Raw genomic sequence first — 16,049 nt, forward strand, 5'->3', positions numbered from 1 at the left:
ATAATTCTTCCATCCATTTATTACAACCAGATGATTGGTGGGAAGAAAGAGTACCTCCGAGTATACAGTCTTAAACAACCGGTGCTAATCCATGGCTTTAAATGTTGCGAGAAAGCTAATGGTCACAAATTCACTTTGAGCAGAAAATAATGGGGCATTTTCTCCAAAAGGTGTCTCATGGAGATGTTAAAGGTACATGCCAAATCTGAATACACATGAAAATAACATGAAAAGGTCAAATTGCATTATCAAGCTTAACATGGGAAAACACTGGGTGAGTACGTTTACATGTCTCAGGAGATAGCCCTTTGGCCCACAAGAGAGATGGTTTGAAAATGCAAAATTAAGTCTTCCATGACTGACTGCAGTCTTATTTTGAACAGTCCTTTCTCCGTATCAGTTCATGTATGGGTCTTGATTAGTTGTGTGACCCTAAAAGAAGTGTTTTTTTTTGTGGTGCTTGTGTCACGTCAAGTAAGCCTTTATTTGGTTACATTCCCACCCCAAAATGTTTGAAAGGACCGTTGGCTGGTTGATAAACCAATACAGCGCTCACCCATTTTCAGTCACTGCTAATGGTAATTACATATTACCAAGTAGGACACTTCTGAGGCTAAAAGCCACTCATTTTCCTGCTACACACTAAAGTTAAAAATGTAAGTATAATACAATAAACCATGCTGTTAACCAATTGTTTTGTAAAGGAATAGTTTTAATTTGCCGCCTTTGTAGTTTTGTTAATGTGCAAACTTTTACCATGCTGAAACATTAGTTTTTTAAACAGCAGCTTCAATGCAAAGTGTTTCCAGCAATGGTATTTGGGCTAACAAATCTACAAACACTATGGAATGAGGCTTTTCACAGCTTTTTTTTTTTTTTCCTTTTTTAAAGTCGATCAAAATAGACACAGTGAATGTACTTGGGAAACAACGGCTTCTAAGGGCAGGAATGAAATCTTGGACATGTTGACACCCTGTAGACCTCCTGCCATTAACTCCAAGTATTAACACAAGCTTCATTGGCCCAAGGAAGGGATCTCTGAATTGTAAGCTGTTCCTTGAACTGCTCAAAACTGGCAACACTCCAAGTGAACTAAGAGTCATTTGTGTAAGAAATTTTCTTCCACAACAATGTTTTTAGGTTATTTAATATCAAAGAATGTTCCATTTCCATTTGATTGGCGGTGACTTTGAGAGCAATACAAGAATAAAGCTGCTTTTCCAATTCTTCACGAATTTCGCTGGGAGCACCACGCAGTAGGTAGTCTTTAAGTAGCTGACAGGCCTTTGCCAAGTTTGGTTGGATTACCTCTGAAGTACACTTCATTGTACTTTGGTCACAGCTAGTTCTGCAATCCGTGCCATAGACACAGTCCAGGTCGGACTCACAGTGACGGTCCTTGATAAGTTCTTTCAGGTTTGTCTCTGGCACGATTTTCCTCATGTCTACCATCTTCAAATCATACTTATCATTATATCCTAGGTTTTTGGCACTAGTATCACACATGAGAAAGTTTCCATAGGGACCGTGGAAAACATCTTCCACAAATTCGAGAAGTCCTATGGCAATTTTAGCCTTTCTAGGCCATGATGGTGTGAATAACTGATCCATGCTTCTTCTGAACCCAGAGGGAATAAAAAGTTCAATGACCCACGGAAGGCTTATTCCATAAAGAGAGGTATACTCAACACTTTCCATCACATAGAGGTCCCCACAGAATCCCATTAGTTTGGGAGTATGTTCCTTATCTTGAAGTATCACCATGAGAAGAAATTCATTCAACTGGAGAAGGGCCCACGCTGACTTCGCTTCTCCTAGAGAAACTTGGCCGTCTTTGTCACCATCAGCCACTGTCAAGATGAGGTTCACCAGTTCAGAAAGGTTTCCTTGGTCACCTAATTTTGCCTGTCAAGAATTTGGCAAGTTATGCATGAGGGATAAAAAAACAGCTGCTGACCCTGTAAAAAAAAGTTATCTCCTATAACAAGTTCAGTCCCTCTATAGGCATTATGACCATGCTAGTAATAACCTTGTTTCTGAGTCCCAGTAAAAGAATGCACACATTTCTAAACATTTAAGACATAAGTTATTAAGAATATTGGGCTGGAGAGATGGCTTAGCGGTTAAGCGCTTGCCTGTGATGCCTAAGGACCCCGGTTCGAGGCTCGGTTCCCCAGGTCCCACATTAGCCAGATGCACAAGGGGGTGCACGTGTCTGGAGTTCGTTTGCAGAGGCTGGAAGCCCTGGCGCGCCCATTCTCTCTCCCTCTATCTGTCTTTCTCTCTGTGTCTGTCACTCTCAAATAAATAAATAAAAAAAAAAATAAAAATAAAAAAAAAAGAATATATGTGCCAGGCGTGGTGGTGCACACCTTTAATCCCAGCACATGGGAGGCAAAGGTAGGAGGATTGCCATGAGTTTGTGGCCACCCTGAGACTACATAGTTAATTCCAAGTCAGCCTGGACCAGAGTGAGACCCTGCCTCACAAACAAAAGAAAATTATATATATATATATATATATATATACACATACATACATACATGCACACAAACAGATTAATGGGGGTGAAAAGGCCCAAATGAGGTCAGGGGAAGAGACTGAAAGGTAGAGGGAGAGCTAATCAAAATCATCTTGCATTGTTTTAATAAAGGATAAAAAGATTTTTCCCTGTTAAATTCTCTGGGATAAAGACGGGCATGGTGGCACACGCCTTTAATCCCAGCACTTGGGAGGCAGAGGTAGGAGGATCGCTGTGAGTTCGAGGCCACCCTGAGATTCCATGGTGAATTCCAGGTCAGCCTGGGCTAGAGTGAGACCCTACCTCGAAAAATCAAAAAAAAAAAAAAGAAAAAAATTCTCTGGGATAAAATGTTCTCAAGTGAATGTAAAATAGCCAAAGAAAAGAAAACTTTTGAATGAAAACAAAAGTAAAAATGAGGGGCTGGAGAGAGAGTTCAGCAGTTAAGGCACAAGCCTGAGAAGCCTAAGGATCCAGGTTCAGTTCTTCAGGTCTTATGTAAACCAGATGATGTACATGTATCTGGAGTTTTTGCAGTGGCTAGAGGCCCTGGTGTACCCATTCTCACTATCTTTTTTTCCCTCTCTCTGTCTCTAATATTAAAAAAACAAAAAACAAAACAAAAAAAACCTTAGCTAGGCATGGTTGACACACACCTTTAATCCCAGAATTTAGGAGGCAGAGGTAGGAGGATTGCCAAGAGTTTGAGGCCACCCTGAGACTACATAGTTAATTCCAGGTCAGCTTGAGCTAGAGTGAGACCCTACCTTGAAAAACCAAAAACAGATAGATAAATAATGAATAAATTTTTAAAGAAATTACAAAAAATCAGTAAAATACTTCCAATACCATTTTCATTTTTGTATATTTAGCTTATGAATTTTTGGGTTTTTATCCCCTAGCTTTTTGTTTGTTTTTCAAGGTAGGGTTGGAGAAGCAAGGGAGGAAGAAGGGGCTAGGGATGTCTTTTAGTAATCTTTGGTTCAATCTCCAGTGCAAGAGGGAAGAACAAGACAGGACAGGATGAGATGGATGGGAAAAGGAAAGATGAGAAAAACAGTTTTTTAAATTTGTGCAGGGTGTGGTGCCGCATGCCTTTAATCCCAGCATTTGGAAGGCAGAGGCAGGTTTGAGGCCACCCCGAGACTACACTACATAGTGAATTCCACATCAGCGTGGACTAGAGTGAAACCCTACCTCAAAAAACCAAAGCAACAACAAAAAAGAATGGTAGTGCTGGGGACTAGCGGGTTAAATCCACTGCCTTGCACATGCTGGGCAAATGCTCTGCCACTGAACTATATCCCTAGCCATGCCCCTCTTTTTTTTTTTTTTTTTTTTTTTTTTGATTTTTCAAGGTATGGTCTCACTCTAGCTCAGGCTGACCTAGAATTCACTAGGCAGTCTTAGGAAAGCTTCGAACTCACGATGATTCTCCTACCTCTGCCTCCTGGGAACTGGGATTAAAGGCATGTGCTGCTATGTTCCCCCCCCCCCAAGCTAATTTTTTATTAAATATTTTTTTTATTTGCAAGCAGAAAGAGAGAATGGATGTGCCAGGGCTTCCAGCCTCTTCAAATAAACTCCAGATGCAGGCACCACTGTATCTGGCTTTATGTGTGTAATGGAGAATTGAATTTGGGTTGTTAGGCTTTGCAGGCAAGCTCCTTAACTGCTAAGCTATCTCTTTAGCACCCCCTCCTCTTTTAAAAAATTTATTTTTGGTTTTTTGAGGTAGGGTCTCACTCTAGTTCAGAGTGTCCTGGAATTCAGTATGTAGTCTCACAGGGTAGCCTCGAACTCATAGAGAGCCTCCTACCTCTGCCTCCCCAGTGCTGGGATTAAAGGTGTGCACCACCACGCTTGGCTCCCCACTCTGTTTGAGACAGGGTTTTGCTATGCAGCCCTGACATTCCTCCTACCTCAGAATCCCAAGTGCTGTTATCACAAGCATGGACCCATCTACCCATGCCCAGATCTTAATTTGAAATGGGATTGCGGTATTACCCAGGCTGGCCTTGAATTTCTAGGCTCAAAGGATCATCCTTCCTCAGCCTCCCAAGTAGTGTACACTAATTTCATTTCACTTTTGTCATGTCAAATTGATTTACTCATTTATCATTCATTTATTCATTTGCATGGTCTCACATTGTAGCACAGGCTGGCTGGCTTAGAAACCACTATTTACCCAGGCTAGCCTCAAATTGAGACAAATCCCCTGCCCTAGCCTACCAAGTAGCCTGCAAAGCCCAAGGACCCCGGTTTGATTCCCCTGGACCCATGTAAACCAGATGTACAAGAGGGCACACGCATCTGGAGTTCATTTGCAGTGGCTGAAGGCCCTGGTGTGCCCATTCTTTTTCTCCTTTCCTTTCCTACTTCTCTCTCGCAAATAAATAAAATATTTTAAAAATGTGACTGTTAAAATTTTTTCTTTGAGCTGGAAGAAGCCATTCTGCATGTAGTTCAATGGGAGAAAGAGATCACCAGTGAAGATACTCAACAGTGGACACTGCAAGCCTTATACTTGGCCAGCCAGGCCAAATGAGCCAATGGGCGGATGCAATAGTGGCATGCCTCTCATGGTGGAAACCAACTGCCCTCTAATTGGACTGGAGGACCGCTCCATGGGAGGGAAATACATCCCTGATACTGAAAACTTAAAACAGAGGTGGACATGAGCCCTAGCGGTATGACAACTGCTGCTGCCTGGCTAAATGTATATACTATGCTTATCAAACTGCCCAGTAAGCACTTCTCTTAATGTTCATACCCTTATATTAATGCTACTCTCACTTTTGGTAGAGAATCTTCTCTTTTCTGATGGCAGTGACCTTGGGACGACTCAGAAGGTATCATGGTGCTGGAAAGAAGTGACCGGAGTGCTCAGTACTGCAATATCTCTATCACACCTTCCAAGGCTCAGGGTCTAATGAGGAAGAGGTGGCGGAAAGAATGTAAGAGCCAAAGGAAGGGTAGGACTCCTTACAACGTGCTCCCCCCAGACACAAAATGGCCTGGATATCCATGACCTCATAGTGTCTGACACTACCTACACAAGACCATAGTAATAAGAGGAAAAGATCATGACATCAAAATAAAAGAGAGACTGATTGAGATGGGGAGGGGATATGATGGGGAATGGAGTTTCAAAGGGGAAGTGGGGGGGGGTAGAGGGTATTACCATGGGGATATTTTTTATAATCATGGAAGTTGTTAATAAAAATTTGGAAAAAAAAATCTTTTCTTTGAATTATTTCCTCAGGATAGGGTCCCTCACAGATGTCAGAAGATGTCAACATTGTAATAACTTAAAATGGGGTCCTGCCAGTTCTTTTGCAAAATATAGCTTCTTAATTGGGGTATGTGACGAGATATACTCACCTTAAATAGACTGTAGACCATTTCTTTGAATTTCTGTACAGTAGTTCCTCTAGTTGGTTTATCAAATAGCACTAGTTCTTTTCTTGGCTCCAATTCAGTTCCAAAGTCAAGATGAAGTGCTTGTTCCATCTGACATTTCACAACGCCTGGCAGATTATCCCAAATCCCTAAGTACATCTTTATGGAAAAGAATGACAAGTTGTAGATTGTGTTGTGTACGAAATTCTAAAAAATAAACTGTTGCATATTTTGATTACTCCTTCCCTACAAAATATAAACATGCATCAAAACAGTGAGCTAGGAGCTGGGTGTAGTGGCACACACCTTTAATTCCAGCACTCGGGAGGGAGAGGTAGGAGGATCAACATGAATTTGAGGCCACCCTGAGACTATATAGTAAGTTCCATGCCAGCCTGAGCTAGAGTGAGACTCTACCTCAAAAAACCAAACAACAACAACAACAACAAAAAAAAAAACCCAAAAAACCACTATTAGGGCTATGACTTGATTTATTTCTTTTCTTTTTAAAAAAATATTAATTAATTAATTAATTAATTATTTATTTATTTATTTATTTATTTATTTGACACACAGAGAGGATAGATGTGCCAGGGTCTCCAGTCACTGCAAACAAACTCCAGACGTATGCGCCACCTTGTGTATCTGGCTTATGTGGGTCCTGGGGAATCGAGCCTGGGTCATTGGGCTTTGCAGGCAAGTGCCTTAAAAACTAAGCCATTTCTCCAGCCCCACAGTCAAATTATTTATAATAGCTAAAAATATACAGATTTGAGGGAGCATTGAATTGTGGTACATTTTGACATTAAACTAGTACCAGAGCCAGGAGCAGTATTTTATGCCTGTAATCTCAGCTACTTGGTAGGCTAAGGCAGGGGAATTGTCTCAATTTGAAGCTAGCCTGGGTAAATAGTGGTTTCTAAGCCAGCCAGCCTGTGCTACAATGTGAGACCATGCAAATGAATAAATGAATGATGAATGAGTAAACCAATGTGATATGACTTTCAGGCAAGTACCTTAGCCACTAAGTCATCTCTCCAGCCTGACTTTTCAATAAAATATTTTATTTTTATTTATTTATTTGAGAGCGACAGAGAGAGAAAGAGGCAGAGAGAGAGAATGGGCGTGCCAGGGCTTCCAGCCACTGCAAATGAACTCCAGACGTGTGCGACCCCTTGTGCATCTGGCTAACGTGGGTCCTGGGAAACGGAGCCTCAAACCAGGGTCCTTAGGCTTCACGGGCAAGTGCTTAACCACTAAGCCATCTGTCCAGCCCTGACTTTTGTATTTTTGATGAGAGAGCACGAGTGAGAGCGTGGCAGGGCCTCCAGCTACTGCAATCAAACTCCATACACACGCATCACCTTGTGCTCATGTACAACCTTGTGCACTTGCATCAGACCTGGAGAGTAGAACATGGATCCTTAGGCTTCACAGGCAAGTACCTTAACCACTAATCCATCTCTCCAGCCCCCTACATGACTTTTATAATATTTTATTTAAATTTATTTATTTGAAAGAGACAGAAAGAAAAAGGCAGAAAGAGAAAGAAAGGATGGGCATGCCAGGGCCTCTACCCACTGCAAATGTACTCCAGTTGCATGCATCACTTTGTGCATCTGGATTATGTGGGTACTGGGGGACTGAACTAGCACATCCATTCTCTCTCTTTCCCTCTTTCACTCTCTTAAACAAATAAAATATTTTTAGAATCCGGGCGTGGTGGCTCACGCCTTTAATCCCAGCACTTGGGAGGCAGAAGTAGGAGGATCGCTGTGAGTTCGAGGCCACCCTGAGACTCCATAGTGAATTCCAGGTCAGCCTGGGATAGAGTGAGACCCTACCTCGAAAAATCAAGAAAAACCAAAACAAATTTTTTTAGGGCTGGAGGGATTGCTTAGTGGTTAAGGTGTTTGCCTGCAAAGCCAAAGGATACAGGTTCAATTCCCCAGGACCCACGTTAGCCAGATGCACAAGGGGGCACATGCATCTGGAGTTTGTTTGCAGTGGCTTGAGGCTCTGGCATGCCCATGCTCTCTCTTTCTCTGTCAAATAAATAGATAAATAAAAATAAAATATTAAAAAATATTTTTATTTGTAATCAGAAAGGGTTGGGAAGAGCATGGGCAGGCCAAGACCTCTTGCTACTGCAAAGAAATTCCAGATGCATGCGTCACTTTGTATATCTGGCTTTCTGTGAGTACTGGGGAATCAACCCTGGGCTAGAAAGTTTTGTAAGCAAGCCCCTGTTAAAGCTGAGCCATCTTCCCATACCCCTAAATGATGATTTTTTTGGGGGGGCAGGTTGAGGTTAGGTCTTGCTCTAGGCCAGGCTGATCTGGAATTCACTATGTAATCTCAGGGTGATCTTGAACTCATGGTGATCATCTTACTTCTGCCTCCCGAATGCTGGAATTAAAGGCATGTACCACCATGCCTGGCACCCTAAATGACTTTTAAAAAAAATTATTTATTTTGTCTTTTTGAGGTAGGGTCTCATTGTAGCCCTGGCTGATCTGGAATCCACTCTATAGTCCCAAGCTGGCTTTGAACTCACAGTAGTCCTCCTATCTCTTTGTCCCAAGTGCTAGGATTAAAAGCATGCACCATCATGCCCAGCTAACCTCTGCCTCCCAAGTTCTGGGATTAAAGGCGTGTGTCACCATGCCCAGTTAACTTTTTAAATTGTAAAAGTAATTCATGCCTAAATGTGTTCTTAATTTTTTCAAAATATATTTATTTATATTTGCAAGCAGAAAGATAGTGAGAGTGTGGGTGCCACTGTAAACAAACTCTAGTGCTGCATATACCACATTGTGTATCTGACTTTATGTGGGTACTGGGAAATAGAAAGCAGGATGGCACACTTTGCAAGCAAGTGCCTTTAACTGCTGAGCCATCTCCCTGTCTCTTTAATTGTTAGTTATTTGGTGTGTGAGTGCGGGCATACATGTGCCACAGCATGCATGTGGAGATCACAGAACAACTTTAAGGTCTGGCCTTGCATTCCACATCCTGTGAAGCAGGGTCTCCTGTTCATCACATCATTTGTGAGCCTTTGGGAACTTCTGTCTCTACAAGTGCCTTCAACACTAAGAAATCTCTCCAGTCATCATTTATGTTTTTGACGTAATACAATTGTGACAGAGTCTTTGGGTGATGAGGAGTAGATTGGTATGGTTCAGAGAAGTGTCCCTCAAAGGTCCAGGAGTTAAAAGCTCAGTCCCCAGCTTGGTCCTACTGAAAGGTGGCAGATCTTGTAAGGGGTAGGGGCTAGTAGGAAACCTTAGGTTCCTGGGATGTACCTTTACAGGGGATTGAGGGGTGTGAATCTCTTCCTACCTTCACTCCTGGCAGTAGGTGAGTGGGCTTCTACTGCCACACATTCCCACAGGCCCACCAGCCACAGACTGAAACAGGTTTTATTTTTACTTTTGAGGCAGGGTCTCACTCTAGCCCAGGCTGACCTGGAATTCCCTATGTAGTCTCAGGGTGGCCTCGAACTCACAATGATCCTCCTCCCTCTGCCTCCTGAGTGTTGGGATTAAAGGTGTACGCCACCAGGCCTGGCTCTGAAATAGTTTTCATTTTTATTTTTTGGTGTTTTGAGGTAGAGGCTCACTCTAGCCCAGGCTGACCTGGAATTCACTATGGAGTCTCAGGGTGGCCTTGAACTCACGGCGATCCTCCTACCTCTGCCTCCCAAGTGCTGGGATTAAAGGCGTGTGCCACCACACCCGGCTTTAAACAGTTTTTAAACTCATAACCCTGTTTGCTTTTTTTCTCATATCTTCAGCATTGTCTCTATTGTTAAAAATATTTTATTTATTTATTTGAGAGAGAGGAAGACATATGTAGAGAGAATGGGCGTACCAGGGCCTCCAGTCACTGCAACCAAACTCCAGATGCATGTGCTACCTTGTACATCTGGCTTATGTGGGTTCTAGGAAATTGAACCTGGGTCCTTACGTTTCAGAGGCAAGCACCTTAACTGCTAAGCCATCTCTCTAGCCCATTATATTTTTCTGTTTGCTTGTTTTTTGAGGTAAAGTCTTGCTCTAGCCCAGGCTGACCTGGAATTAACTATGTAGTCGCAGGGTGGCCTCCAACTCATGGTGATCCTTCTACCTCTGCTTCTCTAGTGCTGGGACTAAAGGTGTGCACCACCATGCCTGAATAATTTTTTTCATCCACTAATTTATTATCTGTCATCTCCCCCATTGGAACATGAAGCCTACAAGGCCAAGAGGATTTGTCTCTCTTGTTCCCACTATTTCTCCCAATGCCACAAAGTCATGCAAGTGGCTCTCAAATGCTGGGAGTTATCTCCCCTTTCCCCCCCACCCCAAATCTTATACATTGCTGGGCATGGTGGTATGGGTTTATAATCCCAGCACACAGGAATTAGAGGCCGGAGGGCCAAAAGTATCAAACCAACCCACAGTAAGTAGCAAGACCTTGTCTCAAAAACCAAGGCCTGGGCTGGAGAAATGGCTTAGCAGTTAGGGCTCTTACTTGCAAAGCCAAAGAACCCAGGTTTGATTCCCCAGGACCCTTGTAACCCAGATGCACAAGGTGGTACATGCACCTGGAGTTTGTTTGTAATGGCTGGAGGCCTTGGTGTGACCATTCTCTCTCTCACTCTCTGGCTCTTCCTCTTTCTTCTCTCAAATAAATAATAATAATAATAATAATAATAAATTAAAAAAAAAAAAACAAAAACCAAGGTCTGGTGAAGGGTGTAGCTCAATGGTAGACTGCTTGTGTAACAAGTACAAAGCCTTGAGTTAGGTATATAAGTAATATGTGTTTATATGGGAAAATTGAAAATTAGATGCATATAAAAATGCCGTTGTGCAAGGATGTTGTTAGTGTGCTCTGAGTCCTTTTCTACTGTTCTCATTTATATTTCTTTGATGATAAAGGAAGCAGAACTTTAAATAAAATGTTTATTTCAGGTAGAGAGAGATAAAGAGGCAGATAGAGCATATGGGCATGCCAGGGCCTCTTACTACGCAAACAAACTCCAGAAGCATGTTCCATTTTGTGTCTAGCTTTACATGGGTACTCTGGAATTGAACTCAGGTATCAAGCTTTGCAAACAAGTGCCTTTAACTGCTGAACCATCTCCACAGTCTCTTATTTATTTATTTTTGTTTTTCAAGGTAGGGTCTTGCTGTAGCCCAGGCTAACCTGGAATTCACTATGTAGACGGTGATCCTCCTACATCTACCTCCCAAGTGCTGGGATTACAGGTTTATGCCACCATGATCACCATGATCAGTTTTATTTATTTTTTAGAAAATATTTGGGGCTGGAGAGATGGCTTAGCAGTTAAGCGCTTGCCTGTGAAGCCTAAGGACCCCAGTTCGAGGCTCGGTTCCCCAGGACCTACCTTAGCCAAATGCACAAGGGGGCGCACGCGTCTGGAGTTTGTTTGCAGTAGCTGGAAGCCCTGGCACGCCCATTCTCTCTCTCTCTCTCTCTCCCTCTCTCTCTCTGTCACTCTCAAATAAATAAATAAAAATGAATAAAAAATAAAAAAAAATTTGGAAAGAGGGAATGGAGATGCCAGAGCCTCTTGTCACTGCAAACTAACTCCAAGCACATGTGTCACCTTGTGCATCTGGCTTTACATGAGTACTGGGGAATCAAACCCAGGCTATCAAGCTTGCAAGTAAGTGCCTTTAACCACTGAGTCATTGACCCCGCCCCCAAGAACTATTTTGATAAGCTTTAGTTTAAGGTAAAATTAGAACTTACTACCTGGGTGTTATGGTGCACATGTCTGTCTCAGCATTTGGGAAGTGGAGGCAGAAGGTTAGTTCAAGGTCTTTCTTAGGTACATAGTGAGTTCAAGGCCAGTGTTGGCTATATGACACCTTATATTAAAGAAACCAATTTAATCATAATCATCATTATCACAATAGCTCATGACATTCTGGAATGTTTATTCCTAATGTCCATACCTGATTGTTGGGCTTGGTGGACAAGCATTTTCCAAAGTAAAGAGTCTCTGTAACACAAAGGCTATTGCACGCAGGCCCATCAATTACTCCAGTCTTGTACTTGTCACACTGAAAACAGGAAATAAAGCAGTTAACAGAAAATGTTCATGAGAAGTGGGAAGAGGAACATAAATTCTATCTTTGATAACACAGGTTCAAAGCCAGTTGTGGTGGTCAATGCCTGTATTCCCAGCACTTAGGAAGCTAAGGCAGGAGAATCACAGGGTTGAGACAGCTTGGGCTACACAAAGCCCAGTACAACAGTTACCTTCTCATTGCTAGGACAAACACCAGACCACAGCAGCTGATGGAAGCAAAGGGTTTTCTTTGGCTCACAGCGAGAGGGCAGCTTCACCGTGGTGGGGAAAGGACGGCGGTGCAAGCACATGTCACATCTCCACAGCATTAGAAAGGAAGTAGTCCGAGCACTGGGCTTAGAGCTGGGCTACAGGACCCCACAGCCCAACCCAGCAACACACCTCCTCCAATATCACCTCCCAAAGGCCCTAGTACTTTCCCAAATTGCCAAGAGCTGGGAACCAAATATTCAAACCACATGAACCAGGGCTGGGGCAATGGCTAAGTAGTTAAAGGTGCTTATAAAACATATCTTTCTTTTTGCCTTTTTCCTTTCTTTCCTTTTCTCTTTCTTCCCCTCTCCTACCCTACCTTCCCTTCCTCCCTCCCTTCCTTCCTTCCTTTTTCTCTCTTCCTTCAACCTGTTGCCCTTCCTTCCTTCCTCCCTTCTTGAGTTAAGGTTTCACTTTAGTACAAGGTGACCTGGAACTCATTCTGTATGCTCAGACTGGCCTTAAACTCATGATACCTCAGCTTCCTGAATGCTGGGATTTAAGGTGTGCACCATTCCCAGCTTTAAGAGACATTTCATTCAAACCATCATCTACTGCTTTAAAAAAAAAAAAAAAGAAGGACGGTATAGATCAGCTGACAGAAAGCTGGAAAAAGCTATGCTGCATTTAGCTCCATGGGAGAGAAAGAAATCACCAATGGAAATACACCAATGGGTGCAAGAGTGACATGACTGTTATGGGGGAAAACAACTTCTCTCTAATTGGACTGGAGGCCCACTCCATGGCAGGAAATACATCCCTGATATTGCAAACCTACAACAGGGGAAGTCATGAGCCCTAGGGGTATAACATCTGCTGGTATATGGCTAAATGTATATACTATACTCAATAAACTGCCCAGTAAATACTTTTCTTCCCTCCCTTCCCTTCCTTCCTTGATTTAGGTTTTTGAATTTTATTTACATATTTGCAATCAGAGTGAGTGTAAGAGAGACAGAGAGAGCAAGAGAGAGAGAATGGGCATGCCAGGGCCTCTAGCCACTGAAAACGAACTCCAGGTGCATGTGCTCCGTGTACATCTGGCTTACATGGGTACTGGGGAATTGAACCTGGATCCTTTGGCTTTGCAGGCAACTGCCTTAACCACTAAGCCATTTCTCCAGCCCTTACGCACTTCTCTTTGTTTTTTGTTTTTGTTTTTTTGTTTTTCGAGGTAGGGTCTCACTCTGGCTCAGGCTGACCTGGAATTCACTATGTAGTCTCAGGGTGGCCTTGAACTCATGGTGATCCTCCTACCTCTGCCTCCCGAGTGCTGGGATTAAAGGCGTGCGCCACCACGCCCGGCTTAAAGCACTTCTCTTAATACCCATATATTAATGCTACTTTCACTTTTGGTTAGAGAACCTCTTCAGATGGCAGTGACCTTGGGATGACTCAGAAGGCACCATGGTGCTGAGAAGTGATAAAGGAGTTCTCAGTACTGAAATATTTCTAACATACCTTCTAGGGCTCAGGGTCCATTGTGGAACAGGTGGTGGTGGACAGAATGTAAGAGCCAAAGGAAGGGTAGGACTCCTTACAATGTGCTCCTCCAGACACAAAATGGCCTGGATATCCATGACCTCACTGTGCCTGACACTACTTACACAAAACCATCATAATAGGAGGAAAAGACCATGACATCAAAATCAGAGAGACTGATTGAGAGAGGATGGGGATATGATGGAGAGTGGACTTTCAAAGGGGAAAGTGGGGGTAGGAAGGGAACTACCATGGTGTACTGTCTATAATTATGGAAGTTGTCAATGAAAAAAAAAAGGAGGTGAGCTGGAGAGATGGCTTAATGGTTAAGGCATTTGTCTGCAAAGCCAAAGGACCCAGGGTTGATTCCCCAGGAACCACGTAAGCCAGATGCACAAGGGGTGCATGCATCTGGAGTTCATTTGCAGTTGCTGAGGGCTCTAGAGCACCCATTCTATCTCTCTCCCTCTCTCTAATAAATAAATAAAGTATTAAAAAAAGGAGGAGAGGAAGCAATCAACAAAATTTGCTCAGGTTTTTGGTTCTCAAAGTTAGAGCACCTATACAATAGGCTTATTTTTTATTTTTTTTTCTTTTTTCTTTTTTCTTTTCAAGGTAGGGTCTCATTCTACCCCAGGCTCACCTGGAATTCACTATGGAGTCTCAGGGTGGCCTCAAACTCTCGGCAATCCTCCTACCTCTGCCTCCTGAGTGCTGGGATTAAAGGCGTACACCACCACACCCAGCTTTTTTTTTTTTTTTTTTTTTTGAGGTATGGTCTCACTCTGGTCCAGGCTGACCTGAATTCACTATGGAGTCTCAGAGTGGCCTTGAACTCACAGCAATCCTCCTACCTCTGCCTCCCGAGTGCTGGGATTAAAGGCATGCGCCACCATGCCTGGCTAGCTTTGTTTTATTTATTTATTTTTACATTTAAACTATTATTTGTATTTAAATTTTAAAAAAATTTTTTATTAACATTTTCCATGATTATAAAAATATCCCATGGTAATTCCCTCCCTCCCCATCCCCACACTTTCCCATTTGGAATTCCATTCTCCATCATATTACCTCCCCATTACAATCATTGTAATTACATATATACAATATCAACCTATTAAGTATCCTCCTCCCTTCCTTTCTCTTCCCTTTATGTCTCCTTTTTAACTTACTGGCCTTTGCTACCAAGGATTTTCCTTCTCACGCAGAAGCCCAATCATCTGTAGCTAGGATCCACATATGAGAGAGAACATGTGGCGCTTGGCTTTCTGGGCCTGGGTTACCTCACTTAGTATAATCCTTTCCAGGTCCATCCATTTTCCTGCAAATTTCATAACTTCATTTTTCTTTACTGCTGAGTAGAACTCCATTGTATAAATGTGCCACATCTTCATTTTCCACTTATCAGTTGAGGGACATCTAGGCTGGTTCTATTTCCCAGCTATTATAAATTGAGCAGCAATAAACATGGTAGAGCACGTACTTCTAAGGAAATGAGATGAGTCCTTTCTATATATGCCTAGGAGTGCTATAGCTGGGTCATATGGTAGATCAATCTTTAGCTGTTTTAGGAACCTCCACACTGTTTTTCACAATGGCTGGACCAGATTGCATTCCCACCAGCAGTGTAGAAGGGTTCCTCTTTTTCCACATCCCCGCCAACATTTATGATCATTTGTTTGCATGATGGTGGCCAATCTGACAGGAGTGAGATGGAATCTCAATGTAGTTTTAATCTGCATTTCCCTGATGACTAGTGACATAGAACATTTTTTTAGATGCTTATATGCCATTCGTATTTCTTCCTTTGAGAATGCTCTATTTAGCTCCATAGCCCTTTTTTTTTAATTTATAGAATACTTTATTAGTTTCTGTAATCAAACCCATGTATATAAGACCTTATATATTTAATACAGTGTATTACCCCTGTACAAATGGAAAAAAATTAAGTTTAACATTTCTAGACCAGTATGTCCATAGCCATTTTTTGATTGGCTTGTTTGATTCCTTATTATTTAACTTTTTTTATTTTTAAAGATTTTATTTTATTTATTTGCAAGCAGAGAGAGGAAGAGAGATACAGAGAGAAGACAGACACAGAGAGAATGGGTTCGCCAGATCCTCTAGCCACTGAAAACGAACTCTAGGTGCATGTGCCTCTTGTGCGTCTGGCTTACGTGGGTACTGGGGAATCAAATCTGGGTCCTTTGGCTTTACAGGCAAACGCCTCTAACCACTAAGCCATCTCTCCAGCCCCTGCCCTCTTTTTCCTGGTTTTTCAAGGTA

The 16,049-nt window shown here is 42.4% G+C and overlaps 1 protein-coding gene across 1 annotated transcript in view; it reads right to left on the bottom strand.

Moving 5' to 3' along the window:
- Position 1: 1 nt before the first annotated feature.
- The window catches only part of Dipk1a (divergent protein kinase domain 1A), a 108,530-nt gene continuing 92,482 nt past the window's right edge, over positions 2–16,049 (bottom strand). The window contains exons 3-5 of the mRNA XM_045138094.1: positions 11,893–12,000; positions 5,906–6,082; positions 2–1,905 (exon numbers count right to left, since the gene is read on the bottom strand). Coding sequence (XP_044994029.1) covers positions 1,093–1,905; positions 5,906–6,082; positions 11,893–12,000 — 1,098 coding nt within the window. The 3' untranslated portion in view covers positions 2–1,092. The remainder of the gene's footprint in view (positions 1,906–5,905; positions 6,083–11,892; positions 12,001–16,049) is intronic.

Source organism: Jaculus jaculus, chromosome 19 (genome assembly GCF_020740685.1).
Source record: "Jaculus jaculus isolate mJacJac1 chromosome 19, mJacJac1.mat.Y.cur, whole genome shotgun sequence".
Lineage (NCBI taxonomy): Eukaryota > Metazoa > Chordata > Mammalia > Rodentia > Dipodidae > Jaculus > Jaculus jaculus.